This window comes from Nelumbo nucifera, chromosome 6 (genome assembly GCF_055504915.1).
Source record: "Nelumbo nucifera cultivar China Antique chromosome 6, China Antique-T2T, whole genome shotgun sequence".
NCBI classification, from domain to species: domain Eukaryota; kingdom Viridiplantae; phylum Streptophyta; class Magnoliopsida; order Proteales; family Nelumbonaceae; genus Nelumbo; species Nelumbo nucifera.
The window spans coordinates 55,784,404-55,807,281 of record NC_142654.1 but is presented as its reverse complement, the minus strand read 5'-3'; the positions used below and the strand labels follow the sequence as shown (position 1 = coordinate 55,807,281).

General features: G+C 41.8%; 1 protein-coding gene across 1 annotated transcript in view; it reads left to right on the top strand.

Annotated features, from left to right (window-relative positions):
• LOC104602026 (subtilisin-like protease SBT3.9) overlaps positions 1-20,995 on the top strand; it is a 28,635-nt gene extending 7,640 nt beyond the window's left edge. Inside the window, exons 6-11 of the mRNA XM_010265567.3 lie at positions 15,689-16,232; positions 18,833-18,930; positions 19,031-19,270; positions 19,712-19,826; positions 19,917-20,133; positions 20,236-20,995. Of these exons, the coding sequence (XP_010263869.1) occupies positions 15,689-16,232; positions 18,833-18,930; positions 19,031-19,270; positions 19,712-19,826; positions 19,917-20,133; positions 20,236-20,804 (1,783 nt within the window). The 3' untranslated portion in view covers positions 20,805-20,995. The remainder of the gene's footprint in view (positions 1-15,688; positions 16,233-18,832; positions 18,931-19,030; positions 19,271-19,711; positions 19,827-19,916; positions 20,134-20,235) is intronic.
• The last annotated feature ends 1,883 nt before the right edge of the window (positions 20,996-22,878 follow it).

Here is a 22,878-nt window from a genome sequence, read left to right as displayed (position 1 = left end):
ACTGCTAGGTCTATATTGCTTCCTCATGTAGCCTCAGACAGGCAGATTGCTGATATCGTCACTAAGGCTATGACTAGAGTTGCTCCCAAGTGGCCTAGTCTAAGAACAAACTATTACCAGAGTTAACATTTTTCCCTAGTCATCCTTCTACTTAATAAGACTCCAAAAACTAAAGTTATGGAGGACGAGAGAAGGTTCAGAGTAGTAGGAAGGTGGAGGTCTGAGGTGTCGATCGAAGCCAAGACTTTCAAGTTCGAAGAGGAAAGGATCAAAGGTGAGGATACAATGAAAATCAGAGAGAATAACAGGGCGACTGTGTAGGTGTCAAAGGAGGTCATTGTCTGGATGAAAGGTTTCATAGATGGGGCTATCAACTCTGGTAAGGTGAATGGCTGGAAAAACTCAATGTCAGTTCTAGGTAAGAAATATGTAATAGAATTGAAAAGAAATAGAAAGGAATGGTTTATCTCTATGGTGGAGTTTTTTGGAACAAATAGAAAGCAAATGCTATGTGTGCCGGAAGGGAGATTATGGAAAGGGTGGATGGATTTTGTGAAGGTGCTACAGTCTTTCCTTGTAGCCTTGGAAGTTAAGAGAGTGGATGGGGTGAAGAGAACTGGTCAAAAATCCAAAGAGCAGAGTCAAAAAGTTCAGGAGGGGGCAGTTTCGATTAGTTCCTCTGGGAGTGTAGAAGTGCAAGGCCTTCCGACTGAAATGGTGGTTGCTTGCGCTTCTATTCATCGAAGATTATTGGTAGGAGCAGGGAAGGAAGAGTGGAAGAAAAGAAGGGTGCTAGTGGCTGATAAAGAAGTGATAGATTGGAGGAGGGTTCTGAGTACAGTTGCAGGGGGGATAGGTATTGGGAGTGAAGCTATGCTGTTCCCTTTTGCAGAGACGAAAGCTGTGCTTGATGTAGGCGACCAGGAACTAAGTTTTAAAGCAGTTGTGGTGGATGGAGGTCTGATACAGGTTCAGAACTGGAGCCCAATCTGCAATGAAGTCGAAGTCCAAGATGGGTGTGTGCGGCTGAAGCTTGTAGGCTTTCCATTTCACCTCTGGCGAGACTCTGTTCTTGTGCACATCGTGCAAAGTCTGGGAGGCATTTTGGTGAAAGCTGATAAACGAAATCTGGGTGCCGTGGAGTTACAGGTAGCTGGTGTAAGGCATGAGAACCTGCCGAGGTTCTTTGAAATCTGCTCGGGTGAAGCCTGGTACAAGGTGTGGGTGGCTTCCGAAGTTGAACGGTCGTGGTGGGAAGATGCTCCTAAGGTAGAAGATGATGAGCTGGCTGGGTGGTGGACACGTGGAGGGCAGAGTTTGGGAGATGAAAAGGTGGAGCAGATGAAAGATATTTTTGGGGTTACTGAGCCGATTGGGGAAAACCAAACGACAAGCAACCTAGTTAAGGAAACTAATTCAAATGGGTTTGAATTAAACAAATTAATGGCGGGCTCTTCTTCTTATGCTGATGTGGCGAAGAGGCAGGATGGGTTGGGGAGCTGAAAGGTTTGGTCTGAGCCGTTGAAGGTGGTGGGTGGGTCGGGCGGGGTGAAGGTTGAGCCGGGACAGCGTTGGAAGGGCCCACGTGACAACTTAAAAGGTCACATGGGCGGGTCGGGTGGGTGTAACACCGAAAGGAGGCTCCACTTGAAGGACCCACGTGATAACTTAAAATGTCACGTGGGTCGGGGTATGGGGACTCTTCTTGGGTCACTGATAGATGATGTTAATGGTCTATCATTGTCCCAAGTCGCGAGAAAGGGGGGGGGGGGAATGCACGCAGCGGCGGAAAATGGAGAAGAAGATGGATTTGCAGTGGGTTTCTCGATGAAGTCTGGAGGAGCTTAGCCCCCTGCGACGCTCCTCAGAGAGACCGAATCCAAGATACGCTAGGGAAAGAACTGAAGAGAGGGATGAGAAGGATGAAGGCTGGGTGCAGTGCAGTGAAGGAGATGAAGAATCGGAGGACTTTTCTGTTGATGGTACTAGCGTGGGCAGTGTAAACGACGAAGGTAGTTGTGCTGGAGGTGACATGGATGGGTGGAATATTGCAAGCTTATTTCAGGGTGAAGACTGCAATCGGGTTAACTCATTCCCAAGACTATAGAGTGTGCAAGGATTATCAGAAGGGGCAAACCGGGAGAACCGGAAGCAGAGCAGGAACACACCATCTAGGGGTGAACCAGGGGTAGAGTGGAAAGATCACCAGGATGACCAAAGGACAGAAGTACTTCCCAACCAACTCAGGGAGATAGATGTTTACCTACCTCTGGAACAAGAGAGGGAGGCCGGGAGCAGTCTTTGGATTGGGAAGAACATTGGGGAACCTTGGCTTCTAGATCTCTCCCAAGGGTGACCTCGGATCACTGGCCCATAGTGTTATGTAAGGAGAAAAGAAGGTGTGGAGGTCCTACCCCCTTTAGATTTGAAAATATGTGGTTACTTCATCTAGGGTTTACTAAAAAAGTGAGGGAGTGTTGGTATGAGTGTAACCCACTGGTGGAATGGGAGGGGATGATATTCCATAAGAAACTACAATTCTTGAAAGCAAAAATCAAGGAGTGGAATTTGGTAGAGTTTGGGAGGATAGAAGAAAGAAAGGGAGATCTGATGGATAAGGTTGAAAGCCTTGACTCTAAAGAAGAAAGGGGAGAATTTGGAGAGGAAGACAATGATCTCAGGAGAGATTTGAGAAGACAGTTAGAGGATTGCCTGCACAAGGAGGAAATTAGCTGGAGGCAAAAATCTCGGTGTAAATAGTTGCAAGAGGGAGACAGAAACACTAGGTATTTCCACTCTCTAGCAGATGGAAGGAAAAGGAAGAACTTTATCTCCAAATTGGTAGTAGATGGAGTTAGTTAGTACAACAAGAGGAGATTGTCGGGGCCTGTGTGGAGCACTTCAAATCTATTCTAAGAAGGCCTGTGAGTAGAAGGGTGTGGGTAAAAAGATTGGATTGGCCAGATGTAGGGGTGGAGAATAGGAGAAGGTTGGAAAGAAGCTTTAATTTAGAAGAGATCAAGGAGGCTGTGTTTTCTATGGATAGAACAAAAGTTCTAGGGCCGGATGGGTTCACAATGACTTCTTATCAGGACTATTGGGATATCTTGAAAGATGATCTTTTGCGGGTGTTTGAGGAGTTTTTCAGGAGAGGAATTGTCAATCCGGGTGTGAACTCTACATTTATAGCCTTAATTCCAAAAAAGGAAGATGCATCCCACCCGAAGGATTTTAGGCCAATTAGCTTGGTTAATAGCTTGTATAAGATCATTGCAAAAGTGTTGTCTTTGAGGCTGAAGAAGGTATTGCCAGATATCATTGCACACTACCAAGGAGCTTTTGTGAGTGGAAGACAAATTACTGATCAGATTTTAATTGCTAATGAGAGTGTGTAGAACTTTAAGAGGGATAAGAAGAAGGGAGTGGTCTGTAAGTTGGACTTGGAAAAGGCTTATGACTTGGTGGACTGGGATTTCTTGAGGAAAGTTTTGACTAAATTTGGGTTTGGGGCTAGATGGTGTAAGTGGATCATGGGTTGTGTCCGGAATTGTCATTATTCAGTGCTAGTGAATGGGATAGTGGTAGATTTCTTTCCAGCCAGTAGGGGTATAAGACAAGGAGACCCCCTTTCTCCTTTCTTGTTCATTCTAATTGCTGAGGTTTTGGGGAAACTGATTCACAGAGCAGATTCTAGGGGGCTCATTAGAGGTTGGAGAGTTGGGAGGGTGGAAACCCCCCTCACTCACTTACAGTTTGCTGATGACATGATTCTGCTTTGTGAAGGCAGTAATGTGAGCTTTATCAGGAACTTGAAGTTGGTGATACAACTGTTTGAGCAAATGTCCAATTTGAAGGTTAACCTTGGGAAAAGCTGTGTACTGGGGGTGAATTTGGAGGAGGGAGAGATCAGGGAGAGTGCTGAAGTGCTGGGGTGTGAAGTCTTGGGGTGGCCTTTGAACTACTTAAGGTTGCCATTAGGTGATAATCCTATGAGAGAGAGCTTTTGGAACCCGTTGGTGGAAAGGTTTGAAAAAAGACTAGTATCCTAGAAAAAGAACTGCCTCTCTCTTGGTGGGAGAATTACACTAATTAAGGCCACGCTTGCTAACTTACCCATCTTTTTCCTGTCGGTGTTTAAAATCCCAGTGAAAGTTGCTAACAGATTGGAGAAGCTAATGAGAGATTTCTTGGGAGCCGGGAGAGGAGAAGAGGGATCATAGAGTTAGCTGAGAGATAGTGTATAGGAGTAAGACTTGTGGTGGTTTGGGGCTTGGGAGTATTAGGAGAAGGAATATGACTCTGTTGGGAAAGTGGTTGTGGAGGTTCCCTATGGAGAAGGAGAAGCTATGGGCTAGAATAGTGGCAAGTATACATGGGCTGGAGCACAATGGATGGGACACTGGAATCAGAGCTAGGACCATAAGCAATTCTCCTTGGAAAGCCATTCATGACCTGCTACCAGTTTTCTCCCCTAATATCAGGTATGATTTGAATTCCGGTAACTCTATAAAATTTTGGGAACAAACCTGGGTGGGGAGTGCCCCTCTAAAGGATCAGCTCCCTTCTTTGTATGCTCTTTCTGATTTGAAAAATGAGCCAATCTCGTCTTTCACCACTCCGTCCTCTTCCACTTCTAGGATTGGGTGGAACTTGGGTCTAAGAAGGGATTTGAGGGACTCAGACTTTGACAGTATTTTGAGCCTTATTGCACTTCTTGATAACGTTGTCTTAGACCCCACTAGGGCGGATTCTAGAATTTGGACACCTACCCCCAATGGCATCTTTTCTTGTGCTTCTTTCTTCAAAGTCTTAAGTTAGTCCACCAGTCCTACTTTCCCCCCTTTCCTTGTTGATGAGGTTTGGTGCAGAGCAATACCTCCTAGGGTTGGTAGTTTTTGTTGGGAAGCATATCTGGAAAGAATCAACACTGGTGATCTACTCCAAAAGAAGAGACCCAATACTTTCTTGTCACCTCAGTGGTGTGTTCTTTGTAAAGCGGATGGAGAGACTGATTTTCACCTACTGGTGTCTTGCCATTTTGCGAGGTCAATTTGGGATTGGGCTTTCTCCCTATTTGGATGTAGTTGGAATCCTCCATCAGACGTGCAGGGTCTTTTTTCCCCTTCTTTTTTCAGGTGGCGGATAAAAAGGGGAAGGACTATGTGGAGAGGACTAAGGGCTGCAGTATGTTGGACACTTTGGGAAGAAAGAAACTCCAGGATATTCTCAGAACCTGAGAGAGGAGCAGCAGATCTGAAGGCTATCATACATATTAGGGCGGTACAGTGGCTGAAATCTTTGGAGCTATTCACAGATTACACTGTGGATGACATGTTGAGGAAGTGGGGTGAAATTGCAAATTGCACACAGACCAAGTCAGTAATGAGTGTGGCTTGGACCCCTCCACCTGGTGGATTCTTGAAATTAAACTTTGATGGGTGTAGTAGGGGAAATCCGGGACAATCGGGGATTGGGGTGCTTTTAGGGATGAAAATGGGGTCATTTCTGCCATGTTCTCAGGCCCAATTAGAGTGGGTGACTCCCTTAGAGCTGAGATCTTTGCAGTTATGGAAGGAGTCCAGAAAGCTAAGGAATTGAACATCAGGAAACTCATAATTGAAGGGGATTCAGAGGTGGTGATAGGGTGGCTGAATAAAGATCACAATGGCTTATGGAAGTACAACAATGAGAGGAGGAGATTCAAGTGGATGGTGCGGGAGATGGAAGTTAAGACATGTTGGGTTAAAAGATCGGCTAATTCCCTAGCTGACGGTTTAGCTAAACAAGGGGCAGAAAGGGATTCATTGGTGGATGGTGCGGGAGGTGGAAGTTAAGACATGTTGGGTTAAGAGATCAGCTAATTCCCTAGCTGACGGTTTAGCTAAACAAGGGGCAGAAAGGGATTCACTGTTTTGGGATAAGATGTAACTTTAGTGTCTTTTTCTTTTTTTCCTTTTCTTGAGGTTCTTTGTTGCTCTTGGAAGATAAGTGTGTTTGTCTTCCTCTTTTAAATCTTCTATTGATGATTTAATGAAAGTGTTATTGATCAAAAAAAAAAAAAGCTATGACTAGAGTTCGACATCTCTTTCTTATAGACAAACTGATGCTTATGTCTAGGCATCAGTTTGAGGGGGAGTGTGGAAATTCTGTGACTTGATGTATCTTATTAGTATAGTCCTTGTTGTATATTACTTATATATCTTATTCTTTTTCTCTTCAGCCCTATATGGGCATTCTTGTAGTTGTACATATCTTTTAATATATAAGAGACTCTTTGAGGTGGGGGTCATTCATTCTTGACACCTCTAAGATTATTTTTGTTCATTTATCTATTCAGCCAAGGGTGTTGATACCTTCTACCATCATTGTTAGTACAAAAACTTTGACAATCAATGTAAGTAATCACTCAAAAAGTATATTTTTCTTTCAGTGTCCTCGTGCATGCATGTTTGTGTAGATTCATTCCATGAATGGTATGGCATGTGAGTCAATAGCACCTTATCTGTAAGACTGTAACTTTAAAGAATGTAATGTTAACCTGGTATTAACTTTTTTAAGGCATTTCTCCTTGATTCTAAAGCTGAGAGAGTACAATATTCATCCCATATTGACTTTGTTAAACATCACTTGTTTACCATACATACCTGATTCATAAAGGGAAAGAAACAACATGACATGATCTAGAATGTCTTTTGACAAGATTATCTTTATTAGAACTCAACTAAGAACAAAAATTGTAATCTAAACATGATACTTGAGGAAGTAATACTGCATGGGTGACAATTTTCAGTAAACATTTTCTGCTCCTTGACTTCAACTAAAAGTGTCATAAAAGCAGTACAATGTGTTGCATGGTTTAATTCTGGAGAGGCAGTAAATTTTGGAGAAATTCTATTTAGTAGAGTTCAGACTTCGTATGAACTATCAAGAATTTTATAGTCATCTATAAGAAGATAAATTTTAAGGTAGTAGAAATCACTATTTGCTGATTCAGTCAAGCTTCTTGTGAGAGAAAGAGGGGGAAGGTGAAGATTTCCGTAGTAGAGAAGGAAGGAGAAGAAGAAAAGAGTAGGAGGTCAACTAGAGTTATGAGAAAGTTAACCCTAGCTGCCAGCCCCTCGTTATATTTATATTTAACTTAAAGATGAGATATTACAAGGATGCCCTTAGTAGGGCGACTACTAAAACTGAATAGTCGCAACTTATGGGCCGAAGGCCCAACAACTTCCTAATTAGATAAAAACAAACTAAAGACAAACCGGGCCACTCAACACTCCCCCTCAAGTTGGGAGTAAATGTCACACATTACCAACTTGCGTAGATCATGCTCCAGCTTGTTCTTTGCAACACCCTTTGTGAGAACATCAATGAGCTGCAGATCAGAAGCAATGTATGGAAGACAGACTTCTCCAGAAGTTACCCTTTCTCTGATAAAATGTCTATCCACTTCAATGTGCTTAGTTTGGTCATGCTGGACTAGGTTATGGGCAATGTTAATTGTTGCCTGGTTATCATAGTATAGCATCATGGGTTCTTCTGCCTGTACACCAATTTCTTCTAACAAAGAACGGATCCAGAGAAGTTCTGAAACTCCATGCGCCATGGCCCTGTATTCGGCTTCAGCACTTGATCTTGCCACCATTGTTTGTTTCTTACTCTTCCACGAGACTAGGTTACCCCCAACTAGGGTGCACACTCCTGAAGTTGATCTCCTGTCATCAAGGCATCCTGTCCAATCGGCATCTGTATAAGCCTCTAGTTTCAACTGTCCATGATCAGTAAACAATATGCCTCTGCCTGGATGTCCCTTCAGATAAGCAATGATCCTGTCAATTACCTCCCAATGCTGGACTCGTGGGGCATGCATGTATTGACTTACTACATTCACTGCATAGGAGATGTCTGGTCTTGTCATACACAAGTATAGCAGCCGACCCACAAGTTTTTGATATCTCCCAATGTCCTTTACTGGTTCACCTTCTGTTGCACTGATTTTATGGTTCTGATCAATAGGGGTGCTCATTGCCTTTGTTCCAAGCTTCCATGTCTCTCGAAGAAGGTCCAAGACATACTTCCTTTGAGAGATAAAAATTCCATGTTTCGATCTTGCAACTTTGATGCCTAAGAAGTATCTCAATTCTCCAAGATCCTTAATTTCAAATTCCTTATGTAGGTTCCTCTTCAGACTATCAATCTCACTCAGATCATTCCCAGTGACAACAATATCATCCACATAAACAATTAGGACTGACACCAAAGATCTCCTGTGCTTCACAAACAAAGTGTGATCGGATTGAGTTTGAGTGTAGCCAAAATCAATCAAGGCCTTTCTGAATCTGTCAAACCATGCTCTAGGAGATTGTTTCAAGCCATATAGTGACTTCTTAAGCCTGCATACCTTTCCCTTTTTAGTATCATTGTAGAAACCAGCAGGAAGATCCATATACACTTCTTCTTGCAGATCCCCATTTAGGAAAGCATTCTTCACATCCAGTTGAAACAAGGGCCAAGAGTATGTGGCAGCAAGGGAAAGGAGTATCCGAGCGGAGGTCATCTTTGCAACTGGCGCAAAGGTCTCTAAATAATCAATGCCATAGGTCTGTGTGTATCCTTTTGCGACGAGTCTTGCCTTGTACCTCTCTATACTTCCATCTGCCTTATATTTTACTGTGTAAACCCATCTGCATCCAACTGTCTCCTTGCCTTTTGGTAGGTCCACAATGTCCCATGTCTGATTCTTAATCAAAGCTTCCATCTCTTCCTGCATAGCTGTCTTCCACTCAGGTTTGGAGAGAGCCTCACTAACACCCTTGGGTATAGACATTGAATCAAGAGAAGAGAGAAAAGTACGATAGGAAGGAGAAAGTCCACTGTAGGATAAGTACTATGAAATACAATGAGCAATACACTTTCTCTTCCCTTTTCTAAGAGCAATAGGGAGATCAAGGTTATCGGTAACAGAGTTAGTAGGATCAATGGGAACTGAAATACTAGCGGGATCAAGAGGAATACCTGAATCCATATTAGCTGAATCTGGAGTCTCCAAGGGATCAACAGAAAGTGGTGTGAGTTCTGCTGTAGTGGAATCAACCGCCTTGTGAAGTCTCTGTCGTGAGTAATGTTGAGAAACAGAGCGCAAAGGAGGTGGCACCGGGTGGTGGTCAAGCACAGGAGGTGACACAGGGACTGGAACTAGGAGAGGGATAGACTGCTGACTTACTTCTCCAAAACACTCCCCTTGAGAAGGATTCTGTGAGAAGAAGTACGTGGATTCAAAAAAGGTGACATCCATGGTAACATATCGGTTCCCAAAGACTGGATCATAGCAACGGTACCCTTTCTGATTCTCTACATATCCAAGGAAGACACACTTCTTTGCTTTGGGATCAAGCTTCGAGCGGTGAGGACCAAGGATGTGTGCAAAGCAGACACACCCAAACACCCTGAGAGGAACTTGAAACATCTCCCCCTGAGGAAAAAGAAGGCTGAATGGAGTGCTGAATCCAAGTATACGAGAAGGCACCCTGTTAATCAGATATACTGTTGTGAGAACTGCATCACCCCAACTGAATTGGAACTGTAGATGTGATCATCATGCTTCTTGCGGTCTCAACAATGTGTCTGTTCTTCCTTTCTGCAACACCATTCTGTTGTGGACTGTAGGAGCAGCTGCTCTGATGGACAACACCATATTCTAACAAGTATGAGGCAAGATGTCTTTCAAAATATTCCCTAGCATTGTCAGATCTGAACACCTTTATTCTTGTTCCAAACTGTGTTAGTACCATTTGATGAAATTGCCGTACCAAGGATGGTACTTCATCGCGGGATTTCATCAAGTAAATCCAAGAGTATCGAGAGAAATCATCCACAAATAGGAGAAAATAGCGATAGCCTCCCATAGAAGGAACATGGTAAGGACCCCACACATCCGAATGAATAACATCAAAAGAAGAAGATCTTTTATTACTAGGTTTAAAAGAATGTCTACAATGCTTTCCAAGTTGACAACCTTCACACTTCAGACTTGACAGACTAACAGACTCAAAAAGTTTTGGAAACAAAGAACTCAAAGAAGAAAAAGACAAATGGCCCAAACGATTATGCCAAAGCATAATTTGACTCACAGATCTTGACTCACTATCCTTGCTAACATGATGACTTTGGTGAGGGGGAACATCCAGGAGGTAGGTTCCATTCACTTCACGACCACTCCCAATCGTCCTCTTTGAATCCAGATCCTGCAAAATACAACGTCTAGGAGAAAAAATTACTAAGCAGTTCAAATTCTTAGTCAAACTACTAACAGATAACAAATTTGTGCTCAATCTGGGAACTTGAAGGACAAAGGGTAAACAAATAGAATCATTAATCTTGACAGATCCCTTCCCAGCAATAGGAACATGGGATCCATCAGCAGTGGAGACCCTATCTCTTCTAGGACAAAGCTGGTAAGAGGAAAAAATAGTGGAGCTATAGGTCATGTGCTTTGAGGCTCCAAAATCTATAATCCAAGGAGGTCCCTCCTTACCTGAAGTGGAAACATAATTTGCAGTGACGTGTGAACTACTTGTGTGAGCAAAGGAGGTAGAGTGAGCTCCACTAGTGGAAACATAATTTGCAAAGTGAGCTCCACTAGTGAAATCTATAATCCGAGGTCCCTCCTTACTTGAAGTGGAAACATAATTTGCAGTGACGTGTGAACTACCTGTGTGAGCAAAGGAGGTAGAGTGAGCTCCATTAGTGCCACCTGTACCTTGTTGTCCGCTTGCGGCTGAACTGGAACTAGCTGTATCCCGTTGGTTCAGAAGTAGCCCATACCTCTCAAGTTCGGTCCTTACTGCAACAGCTGTAACAGACTCCAAAGCAGTTGTAGTAGGAGGGGCTAGAGTGTCACTAGTAACTGCCATGTGCGCATTTCCCTTCTTATTTCTCAATCTAGTCGGCACAAGATGTGGGTGAAGCTTCTAGCAAGTATCTCTTGTATGTTTAGGCTTCTTACAGTAGTCACAAACCAAGTCTCTTTTGTCTTCCTTCTTGATTTCACCGCCACTTTGTTTAGGTTTCACAGCACTTACCATGGCAGATTGATCAGAAATTTGGGTTTTCATCATCACATCCCTCCTGCACTCCTCCCCTGACACATAAGCATATGCTTGGGAGAGAGTGACACTATCCCTGGAAAGAAGATGTTGTCGTGCAATATCATACTCAGGGTTAAGGCCAGCAATGAATTCAAACACCCTATACTTCTCTAAATGTCTCTGATAGGTAGCTGCATCCTTGGTGGTTTCCCAAGCAAAGGTCTCCAAATGGTCAATCTCCTACCACAGGGTCTTAAGGGCTGAAAAATAGGCTGCAACAAATCTATCTCCCTGCCTTGTAGCAATAATCTGATTTCTCAGTTGATAAGCCCTAGCAACATTCTCCCTTTGTGAATAGGTTTCTGCAACCCCATCCCATATTTCCTTAGCAGTGTTTTCTCATAAGAAATTTTTACTTATATGTGGCAACATGGAATTACACAACCAAGTCATCACCATATAATTTTCCTGCACCCACCGGGAGTTGCTAGTTTCGGGTTTCACCTCTTCACCAGTGATATACCCTAATTTCCCACGAGCCCCAATGGCCATCTTTGTAGATTGTGACCATTCCAAGTAGTTTGCACCATCCAACCTAACTGTAGTAATGGTTCCAACCCCGAAGGGGTCTCCAACACCCCCTCCCACTAGTTTCATTTCACTCCCAGGCTTATTTTCAACTCTATGGCCCTCCATGCTTCTCAAAAAAGGTAAAGAAAATAACTAAAAATTGCAGCAAGATCAAACAAGACACCTTTTGGAACCAACAACACTTTCTTGGTGTCCTGGGCTTTCTTTCCACAAAAGATTCCTTTTCTGTGAGATGGGAGAAGAGAGAGAAAAGACAACCGCCCTCTCTAGAAGCCTCCAAACCACGTGGGACTTGAATCGCCCCTTACAAAAAACTCCAAGGAACCCTAAAAAACTAGGGTGCCACTTCCTAGGTCAAAATTGAAGACTCCAGCAAAAACAAGACTCTTCCCCTTTCTCCAGTTTTTCCTGATTCTGATGAGAAACCATAGACCAGCTACAGGGCACACAGATCCATCAAGAAAATCCAAAAACTGGGCTTACCTGAAAGCTTCGATCAGCCTCTTAAATCACCATGCAGTCGGCCGATCTAGGGCTGCATGAGAAAACAACTTCAAGAACCTTCAACCTGCTCTGATACCAAGTAGAAATCACTATTTGCTGATTCAGTCAAGCTTCTTGTGAGGGAAAAAAAAGGGGAAAGGTGAAGATTTCAGCAGTAGATCGGCCGACTGCATGGTGATTTCAGCAGTAGAGAAGGAAGGAGAAGAAGAAAAGAGTAGGAGGTCAACTAGAGTTATGAGAAAGTTAACCCTAGCCGCCAGCCCCTCATTATATTTATATTTAACTTAAAGATGAGATATTACAAGGATGCCCTTAGTAGGGCGGCTACTAAAATTGAATAGTCACAACTTTAAAAAATAAAAAACTAATGGGCCGAAGGCCCAACAACTTCCTAATTAAATAAAAACAAACTAAAGACAAACCGGGCCACTCAACAAAGGTTAATTCAGAAATGGAGACACTATTCTATAGAGGAGTACTTCTTAACTCAACAAAGTCTTATTTCAGATCTTTTGGACCGATTACATGCATCCTGTTTTTCCATTCAACTCTATCAAGAGCACCTTATGACAAGCTTGTAACAAACCTTAGGCAGAGGCTGACCTAGAAAACTATTAGAGGTGTGGGCAGTGTACATTAACATGTAGACCTTAATGGGCCCCACATATAGTATAAACTCTAGATGTTCTTTTTTTCAAAATTATTATTATTGTTTGTGTGCATCCCCCCTCCTCAAATACCTCCCATTGGACCCACCTACCTTTGTTATTGACATTCACAAGGGGTTGGCAGTTTCATGGAAAAACCTTCCTACTGCATCTGGGCTTGGGAATTAGATGTGCAAAAACTGAGAAATACATTTCAGGAAGCACTTATTAGATTAAAAACAACTTTTTGTGAGATATGCATAAGCCCGAGTAGGAGAAGTCTCTAAAATGTTCACTTTCTAAGCATATTGTATACTTTATTTGAGGTAAGATGGAATGCCCTGTTGGGATAGGTCATGACCAGTCGTGGTGCATAGTCCTTTGAGTTTATTTATTTTTTATTTGTGTTGGTAGAAGTATGCTTTGAAGGGATGGGAGATCCATCATATGGATGGTCGAACCATACAGGAAGGTTGGGCGAAATTTCAAAAATTTCTTTTCTCTCATCCAGGAATCGCATTCCCTAATTTAGAAAACTACATTTTCAAGGTTTGTTCTTGAATCCAAAACCGGACCAGATCTGAAACCAAAAGGGAGGAGAGGGATATACTTGATACGAAGTAGCAGTAACTCCCAATGAAGGTGTTCACGCCCAAGGAGAAAACCAAAAACCTGCTTCCACTGAAGATGACACAGTGTGTGAGGAAGCATGATCAGCAGAAGGGCTCTTTAGCAAGAACCATGATTCTTCAGCAAGAATCGAACAGGGGCTGGTGAGTACGACTTCAGATTGTTTCTTCAACCAAGAAACAATATCAATAACCTTTCTTGATCAATTCCACAAGTGGAGATCGAATTGGGTAGGGATAGCAAGAATAGAAGAGAATTCTGCAGATTGCTGTGTGTTAAAACTGAGGAATTCGCCCCCTATTTATAGTCTTCTTTGGATCAGCCTCCTAATCTAATTAGGAGAGAGTCTCGTAATCCAAATCTGATATATGGATCTGGACTCTTGAATGGATAAGACTTATCTTATCCTTCAGCTAATCCTAATCAGATTATAAATCATATCTTGCCCCTTTTAATTAACTAAATTAAGCCCTGTTCGAATTGGGCTTTAGGCCCATTAAGCTTATGTGCTCACTTACTCCTTAACCTGCTACCCAATTGGCTCTCTTTGTATGGCGTGGGACCCTTACATTGATCTAGGCCTGACCGAATTCACTATAGGGACAATGAACCCCTGAGTCTATCACTATGCGCTTTTAATGAGCCCAACATTTACACTAAATGATTCTTGGATCCATCCACCTTATGAAAACCCAAGAACTGTGGGCAAATGCAAGATTAGCCCATCAGGTAATACCCTCAATGGTTTTACACTTAACCTCTCAGCCCATAATGATCAAACACTGCCCAACAAGAGAGGACCTCTCCCTTGGCTGCAAGGTACAGTGCTGCACTCTCTACTCACATGGATCTCGGGAATTAAAACATTTTGCAAACATTTTGAAACCATAATATATATATATATATATATATTTTTCAAAACAAATTTCAACGTTTGAAATCAACTGTCGGCAGTTATGGTTTCCATCAGAGAGAGTGCATTCCCTGATCATTCACTTTGTCCAACAAAGGGGCTGATCCTGTCACTATGATCACCCACTCAGATGAATTCTCGGACTGTCCCAACATACCCAGGTTTTGACCCCCTCTAAGGATTTTACTGATTGGCATATCAAAGACAACCCAATCCGACACCTAGTGCAGTACCATAATCGAGTCTAGGGGTCAGGTGTAACATTCCAGTTTTTCCCATCTATTTCCAAGGTCTAGGGCAATACTAGAATTTGGTCCGGTTCAGGGTTTCAAGAAAACCCACACTGCATATACCTCAGGTCTCACCCTAGCAGTTGAGACAAGCCACCCCAACCAATTTGGCGGCACATCAGTGTCAACCTTGGCAGGATAAATCTCCCCAGATTTATCCAACGACTGTGAAGATTATAAACTAAAACGAGTCTCATAAGTGTCCAGTTTAAGGGTATTACACAAAAACATACTACAATGACATGAATCAATTATGTACTTTATTCATTTACAATAAATGTCAAAAGATACATCAATCTGATTGGAGCTAAGGGCATAACTGTCTAACATGCCCCTCACATGCTCATGTAATTAGGATTTAAATAATTATCATCTTTCAACTTTCAAATGGCAGTAGGATTATTATTATGTTCTTGGCCTGTTTGATTGTTTATCAGCTGGTTTATCAGAAAATCAGTAATTATAACTGACCCCTGAATTATTATGATAGGTTTTTTACTGACAATCTTGTACTCTATATGTTCTGGAAAAGCACTAACTTCTGATTGACATACTTAATATAAATTTCACTCAAAAGAATAAGTATCCTTGTTTGACGAGGTAATTGATTCAACCTGATCTTGTGGAATAAGTAAGTGGTTGTGGTGACTTTCTAACAACCATTTGAAGAGTAGTATTAGTATTTCCTGGGAAAGTTACTAGTACTAGATTGGGTGTCATTCTCCATTGTTAGAGATTGTGAAACCCAATTTGAAATGCAAATATGGGTTGAGTAGTTTCCTGAATTTTCCTCATTTCTTCTTCATTTATTTATCTTAACTTGTAAGAATATGGATATTCTGAAAGTTTTTCAAACAACTGCGTAAAGTGTGATCAATCTGGGAGGTTAATAGTCGATAAGTTTCTCAAAATATTCTATTAATTTTCAAGTGCTAGAAATTACTGTTTGAAGGAAAGGAATCATCTGTTGAAACTTAGTTTGGCATTTGAAGTCTTTATTGATCACAGGTATTAGGCCTCTTTATGCAGGAAAATTATTGGTGCTCGTTGGTATATCAAAGGATATGAAGCTGAATTTGGGAAGCTGAATACAAGTGGTAGTATTGAGTTTTTGTCTCCTCGGGATGCAGTGGGACATGGTACCCACACCTCATCTACTGCAGCAGGGGCTCTGGTGGGAAATGCAAGCTTTATGGGTCTGGCTCAAGGGCTGGCAAGGGGAGGTGCTTCAGCTGCTCGGTTAGCTATATACAAAGTATGCTGGTCTACTGGTGGCTGCAGCTCAGCTGACCTTCTTGCTGCTTTTGATGATGCAATTTTTGATGGAGTGGATGTGCTTTCTGTGTCTCTAGGCTCAGCACCACCACTTTCTCCATACATTGAGGATACTTTGGCCATTGGTTCCTTCCATGCAGTTGCTAAAGGGATTCCTGTAGTTTGCTCAGGGGGGAATTCTGGTCCTTACTCTCAGACAGTCATAAATACTGCTCCCTGGATTATAACTGTTGCAGCAAGTACAATTGATCGAGCTTTTCCTACAGCAATTACCCTAGGGAACAACCAAACCATTGTGGTCTGTTAGCATTTTCTTTTTAATTCCAGATACCTGCTCTTACTGCACATAGAATTATAGATATGACCATGTATTCTCATTCATTGCAATGCTTGTCCAGAGCCTTTTGACCAATTGATCTTGTAATCAAATTCTGTTTTGCCTTGAGTGAGAATACATGGTCATATCTAAGCCTTGTCCCAACTATATGGGGTCAGTTACATGAATCCTGCTTTGCCATTCCATTCTGTTCAGTGTCATATCCATTGTTAAATTATGGGCGTTTGAATCATTTGTTTTTTTGATGAATGAGTAAAAATGTTATTAATCAAGAGGCTAGGGAATTATAAGCAACCCAAGGGGAGGCATGAGATGCGACCTCTCCTTTAAGATTGAACACAGCTTCTAAAACTAGACTAGAACATAAATTACAAAGTAGTCCAATATAAAGAATCCCGAGAAGCACCTTGTTTTGCAAGTGTATCAGCCAAAGCATTTGCCCATCTGCCAACCCATTTAGCTCTAACTTTCATATTACTTGTTAGCTATTTAACTTTTTTGACTAGGTCTCTATAGCCCCAAATGACGGAATCTGGGTTCAAGAGCCACCCCACAACCACCTTAGAATCACCTTCAATTAGTAAATTCTCCACCCCAAGCTGATTTGCAATCTGGATCCCTTATACAACAGCTAGTACCTCAGCCCTTGTAGAGTCTCCAATTCCCAATGGGCCTGCAAATAAGGAGATGATGTTGCTATCCTTATTTCTCAAAACCTCTCCTATACCTGAATGTCCTAGATTACCTTGGCTACTCCCATTGAAGTTAAGCTCAAGGATACACTCAGGAGGAGGTGTCCATTGTACCAAAATGTTATTCCTAGAAGTATTAGCCACTGCTAACCAACTCCTCCATAGATCATCAAAGGAGTAGCTGTCAAAGAGGCTTAAACTTTTCAGCCAATAAATTTCTCTTGTCAAAATACACTTCTTAACTTCAGAAATACTTCATTCCTTTCCTAGGAAGATTTTGGCATTCCTTTCTTCCCAAACAGTCCACAAAAGAATTGCTTTGATACATTTCCGCATAATTCTCCATCTCTTAGTAAAAAAGATATCATTAAGTGGTAACAGTCCTCATTCTGAGCTTTACAAAGAATGCACCAATTAGGCGATAAACACAAAGGTCTCTTCTTTTGCAAGTTTTCCAAATTATTAATCTTACCATAGTAAACTTCCTAGCAGAAAACAACAATTTAGGGGGAATAGGTCTAGCCTAGACTAGACTTCTTTAACTAGGATCACCTAAGGAACAGAGTAAGAAGAGAGGGCTTTGAAGAAAGAAGCACAATGTATCTTTCAGAATAGGGGTCCAAATCCTTTTGTCAAGTTTGAGAGGATCCAAATAGATAGACTTAGTGAAAATAATAACTTAGAAACACAAGCAGATTTACCATCCCTCAACCCTCTATGAAAACCAAAGAGAGGAAAGATCTTGTCTCTTTTTTATATAGGAAAAGGGAGTAAAGAGAGGGAGAGAGGTCTTTGAGAGGTTGGTTGCCCACCCAAACATCTTCCCTAAAAATAATAGTATATCTAGAGCAAACATCATACCGTACCAACCTGAGGAACTGGGCGAGGATAGAGCATATTGTCTTCCAAGGTGTTGTAAGCAGATTTACTATCCCTCAACCCCCTATGAAAACCAAAGAGAGGAAAGAGCTTGTCTCTTTTTTATAAAGGAAAAGGGAGTAAAAGAGAGGGAAAGAGGTCTTTGAGAGGTTGGTTGCCCACCCAAACATCTTCCCAAAAAAGAATAGTATTTCTAGAGCAAACATCATACCGTACCAACCTGAGGAACTGGGGGAGGATAGAGCGTATTGTCTTCCAAGGTATTGTAAGAGTAGCCTATTAAGATACTCCGACATGCCAACCATTTTACGAACAACCATGAATGCTAGCCACCACCTCGTGCCATAATTTCTCTCTCCAATGGTCATCTCCATAACCACTTCCCTAGTAGAGCTTCATTTTTTATGAGCTAGGTTCCTTAACCCCAAGCCCCCTTCTTCCTTGCTTCGACTGACTACCTCCCACCTAATCAAGTGATACTTTTTTGCTTCCCCCAGCTCCCACAAAAAATCCCTCATCACCCTTTTGAACTTCTTAGCCTCTCTAGGGGGAATTCTAAAGACTGATAGAAAATAAATTGGAAGGTTGGCAAGTGTGGCATTAATCAAAGTCACTCTACCCCCTAATGAGATGTAATTCTTTTTCGAAGCCACCAATATTTTTTCAAAATTTCCCACAATCGGATTCCATAATTGATACTCCTTAGGGTTAGCACCTAGGAGAAGACCCAAATAGGTCAAAGGCCAAGAAGAAATGAAACAATCTAAACAATCTACAGTAGACTCTACCTCCCAAGTTCTATTCATGTGGAAACTTATGCTTTAGGACTGTATTCTGCCAACATTTTATTGACTTGGTTTAATAGTTGAATGCACTTACTTGAACATGTATTGTTAAGACACTTCCCTATTTCAGTTTCGTTTATTCAAATGTTTAGTTTTAAGGCTTCATGGTGTCATCTGGAACTCAGAAATCTATTTCCTCATACAGGGCCAAGCTCTGCTTACAGAGAAACATGTGGATAAGTTCTATCCCATAGTTTATGGAGAAAGTATTGCTTCCAATGATTCTGATGAAGATAAAGCAAGGTAGAACACATTTTGCAGTATTTTACTTTTTTCCTTTTTTGTCTTTTTTTTAATTCACAGCATATGTTCTTCCCTATGAATTTTCCTTCCACCCCTACAGGAGTTGTGATGTGGGATCTCTGAATGCGACACTAGCAAGAGGAAAGGTGGTTCTCTGTTTCCAATCTCAGTCACAGAGGTTAGCCTTTGTTGCCACAAGAACAGTAACAAAAGTTAAGGGTGTTGGTGTCATCTTTGCTCAACTTCCAAAGAAGGATGTTGCTTCTACACCAGGTGTTCCATGCATCCACGTTGACTTTACAATAGGAACACATGTGCTGGAATACATCAGAAGCACCAGGTGATTCCTAACAGGACAAGTTCTTTGCACTGTAATTGCACAAAATGTTGATTTTCTGCCACTTTGTTTCCCACCCAACCTTCACCTCAAGTTTTATTTCCAACCCAAAAACTCCCTTGCTCTCAAGGAAAACTGCCATCCCCAAATTCTCCCAGTATCCCATGCCTAACAGATGGTTCCCTTCTTGCTACACAAATTTACAAATGCATTTCAAATGTGTCACCTGCATGGTTTCTATGTTTGATATTGGCATATTGGAAAATAGATAACCTTTGAATGCTTAAATTTGAGTACAGTTCTCTGTTTTTTTCCCTATATCTGCCTTATATCACCCCTTACTTGTGGGATACTAGGCTAATAAAATAGGTTTATCTTAGTCGAATACCAACTTTGTTTTCCATAAATACCAACTTTTGATGCCTTGGTGATTTTATGCTACAGAAATCCAGTAGTCAGATTTAGCCTTACAAAGACATCTCTTGGGAGACAAATTTCCCCAGAAGTGGCATTCTTCTCTTCTAGAGGACCGAGTTCTCTTTCTCCTTCAGTGTTGAAGGTGCTGCATCTTCTTTATCTTATCCTGTTCTTATTGATGATTTTTTTTTTTTTTTTTTTAACTTAGCATCTGATCTGATGTGTTCTACAGCCTGATATAGCTGCACCTGGAGTTAATATCTTAGCTTCATGGTCACCTGCTTCTCCATCATCCAGTATACATCAACACAAAGTACCTCCACTTAAATTCAAAATTGAATCAGGAACCTCCATGTCTTGTCCTCATATATCTGCTATTGTGGCTCTTCTTAAATCAATGCATCCCAACTGGAGCCCTGCAGCAATAAAATCTGCATTAGTCACAACAGGTATAAACAGAAAGTTATTGGTTTTTCACTAGATGTTTTGTAAGTAGTTGTAATGAGATTTAGCAATTGATGGACCTTCTTTCTTTGTGTCTCTCTTACTAGCCTCTACAAAAGATGAATATGGCCAAAGTATAGTAGCTGAGGGATCTCCACATAAGCAGGCTGACCCATTTGAATATGGGGGTGGTCATGTCGACCCTAACAAATCTGCAGATCCTGGTCTTATATATGATATGGGAATTACAGATCATGTACGCTTCCTTTGTTTAATGGGATACAATGACTCTGCTGTCAGTTTAATGACAAAGCATCCTACTGTATGCCATGAAACATCCAAGTCACTAGCAGACCTCAATCTACCTTCCATCTCCATTCCTGAGCTGAAGAAAAGTTTGACAGTGTCAAGAACTGTAACCAATGTGGGTCCAGTTAATTCTGTTTATTCTGTTCGTGTTAAGTCACCCCCAGGTGTGATCGTGCAAGTTGAGCCACCAGTTTTATCATTCAATTCTACAGCTAAAAAGCTAACATTCAAGGTAATTTTCCATTCCCAACTCAGAGTGCAAGGCAGATACTCCTTTGGATATCTCTCGTGGGAAGATGGCGGCCATGTAGTAAGGATACCATTGATAGTTAGAGCTGTTATAGATGATTTTTATGCAGATACATGAACAGATGCTAAAGGCTGTATCAGTTTACCTTGATCAATGCTGCATTGCATTATTATGCATGCCCTTACTAAACCATGGGCATGTATTTGAACATAGAAAAATAGTTGGAAAGAAGACTTTAATCTCAAAGTATTTCTATGAGGATTATGTACTATTATCTTCTGAAGCATGAATGCGTTTTGGGTGTCTAATACACACTAGAGAGGTCTAAGGGGCGTCTGAGAACTAAAAGTTAAAGAAGTGGTTAGCAAATGATCAACTTAAGAATTTTCTGAAGAACGATTTAAAGCTCTCAAAACTTGGAAGAAAGGAACGGGAATTATGCATACGGCTATGTTTGGTTTGAAGGTAAAGGTAGGGAAAGGACAAGGATCAAAATTTTGATATGATATGATATGATATATATATATAGATATATATTAGCCAATTTTTGAAAAAAGAACTAAAAAAATATATAAAAGTTCATGGTTTTTAGTATAGATACACTTTTGCCCATACACAGGTGAACCTTGGGAAAGGAAGGAGAACCCATACCATACAAGGAATGTACAGGTTTTCCTACCTTTTCCTTTCCTTACCTTTTCCCTCAAACCAAACAAAGAGAAAGTCTAAGGCACTAAACTGGTTCCTAGGATCATGTTGAACCCCAGCAGGCCCAGCTATTCTCCATTTGATCCTGCAAAGGAAAAGATGTACAAAACTACAGTTTTCATAAAAATAGAAATAAAACGAGGATGCGTGATGTATTGCTTAATGCATGACAGTGAATGAAACCACACAAGGAGACGTTTAAAAAGAATGAAGTCAAGAATTTTGGGGCGTTTGGCTGGTTTGCTAATGTTCAAATTAAGCTTTTGATAGGCCTTCTCTATATGAGACTTGTTTGCTGCTTCTTTTAGAACGTGCTGGCTGCAGTCTTGATATTCTAAATTTAGGCCCTGATTGGTTTGTGGGAATAGGGGTCTGGAATCAGAACCGGAATGGGCTATTCCAATTCCAACTGTTTGGTTGGATGGAATCGAAATCTCATTTCCATTTCTGCTGCAATGGGATTCCCCTATTTGAGGGAATGGCCATTCCCTGCCCCTTGGGAATGAAATCCCATTCCTTCTGATTTCAATGCCCATTCTCATTCTTGTCTGAAGACTTTGAACCAAACAGACTATGGGAATGGACCATTCTGATTCCGATTCTGGAGAATTTCAATTCCGATTGGGCCTTGGGCTAGCTGAATGCAATTTTATTCTTGGTGCATTCCTGTCTGAAGACTCTGAACCAAATGGACCATTAATTTTTGCTAAGTTGTACACTAACTGATGCAGCGCAATCTGGGTACTCTTAGTTGGCAGTTGACTGGCTCCTAGCTGGCAGTTGACTGGCTCCTAGCTGGCGATGGACGGTACCTGAGAAGAAGACGGTGAAGGATTCCCAGGGGACTTGCCCAGTGGGAATACTCCAAAGCTTAAGTTAGAACGCAAGAGAAAGCAGCAAAAAGTGCAAAGAAGGCTAAGAGTGTAGGTCGTGCTAGATCACTGAGTTAGCTCGAGAGAAAGTTCGAGATATTTAGGATAAGATACTCAAGATATTTGAGAGATCCCTTCCCTTCGGCTAAGGGGCTCTTATATATGAGCGTTCTTGTCAAATCGGGCGTAACCGCCAACCGCCACTGGACCTCTGTTGCAGCCATTATCTTCCAGGGCTGCGCATGTAACCGTTGCAGAGTACTACCCAATCGGATGAGTGACATGTCCCGGAAGGATAGAAACGCCACCATCTGTCGAGAGACGTGGGCGTAGTCTTGTTGGGCTGGCGGGGACTACGCCGTCGGTCAGGAGACGTGGCGTAGTCTGACGGGTACGGTCTTGTCAGATAGAAGCTTCCTAAAGACATTGCGTCACTTAGCAGCGAGTTGCCTTGTATCCTGTCACGAGCTACCTTGTAGCGAGCTCCTGAGGGTAGTGCGAGGTGATTCCTCTTGAAGTGGCCCTTGAGGCAGTTTTTCTGGCTAAGTATTGGAGCGAGCTGGGATGGACTTGCCTTGGAGTATTCCCTTTTAGTACATCGGGGGTCCTCG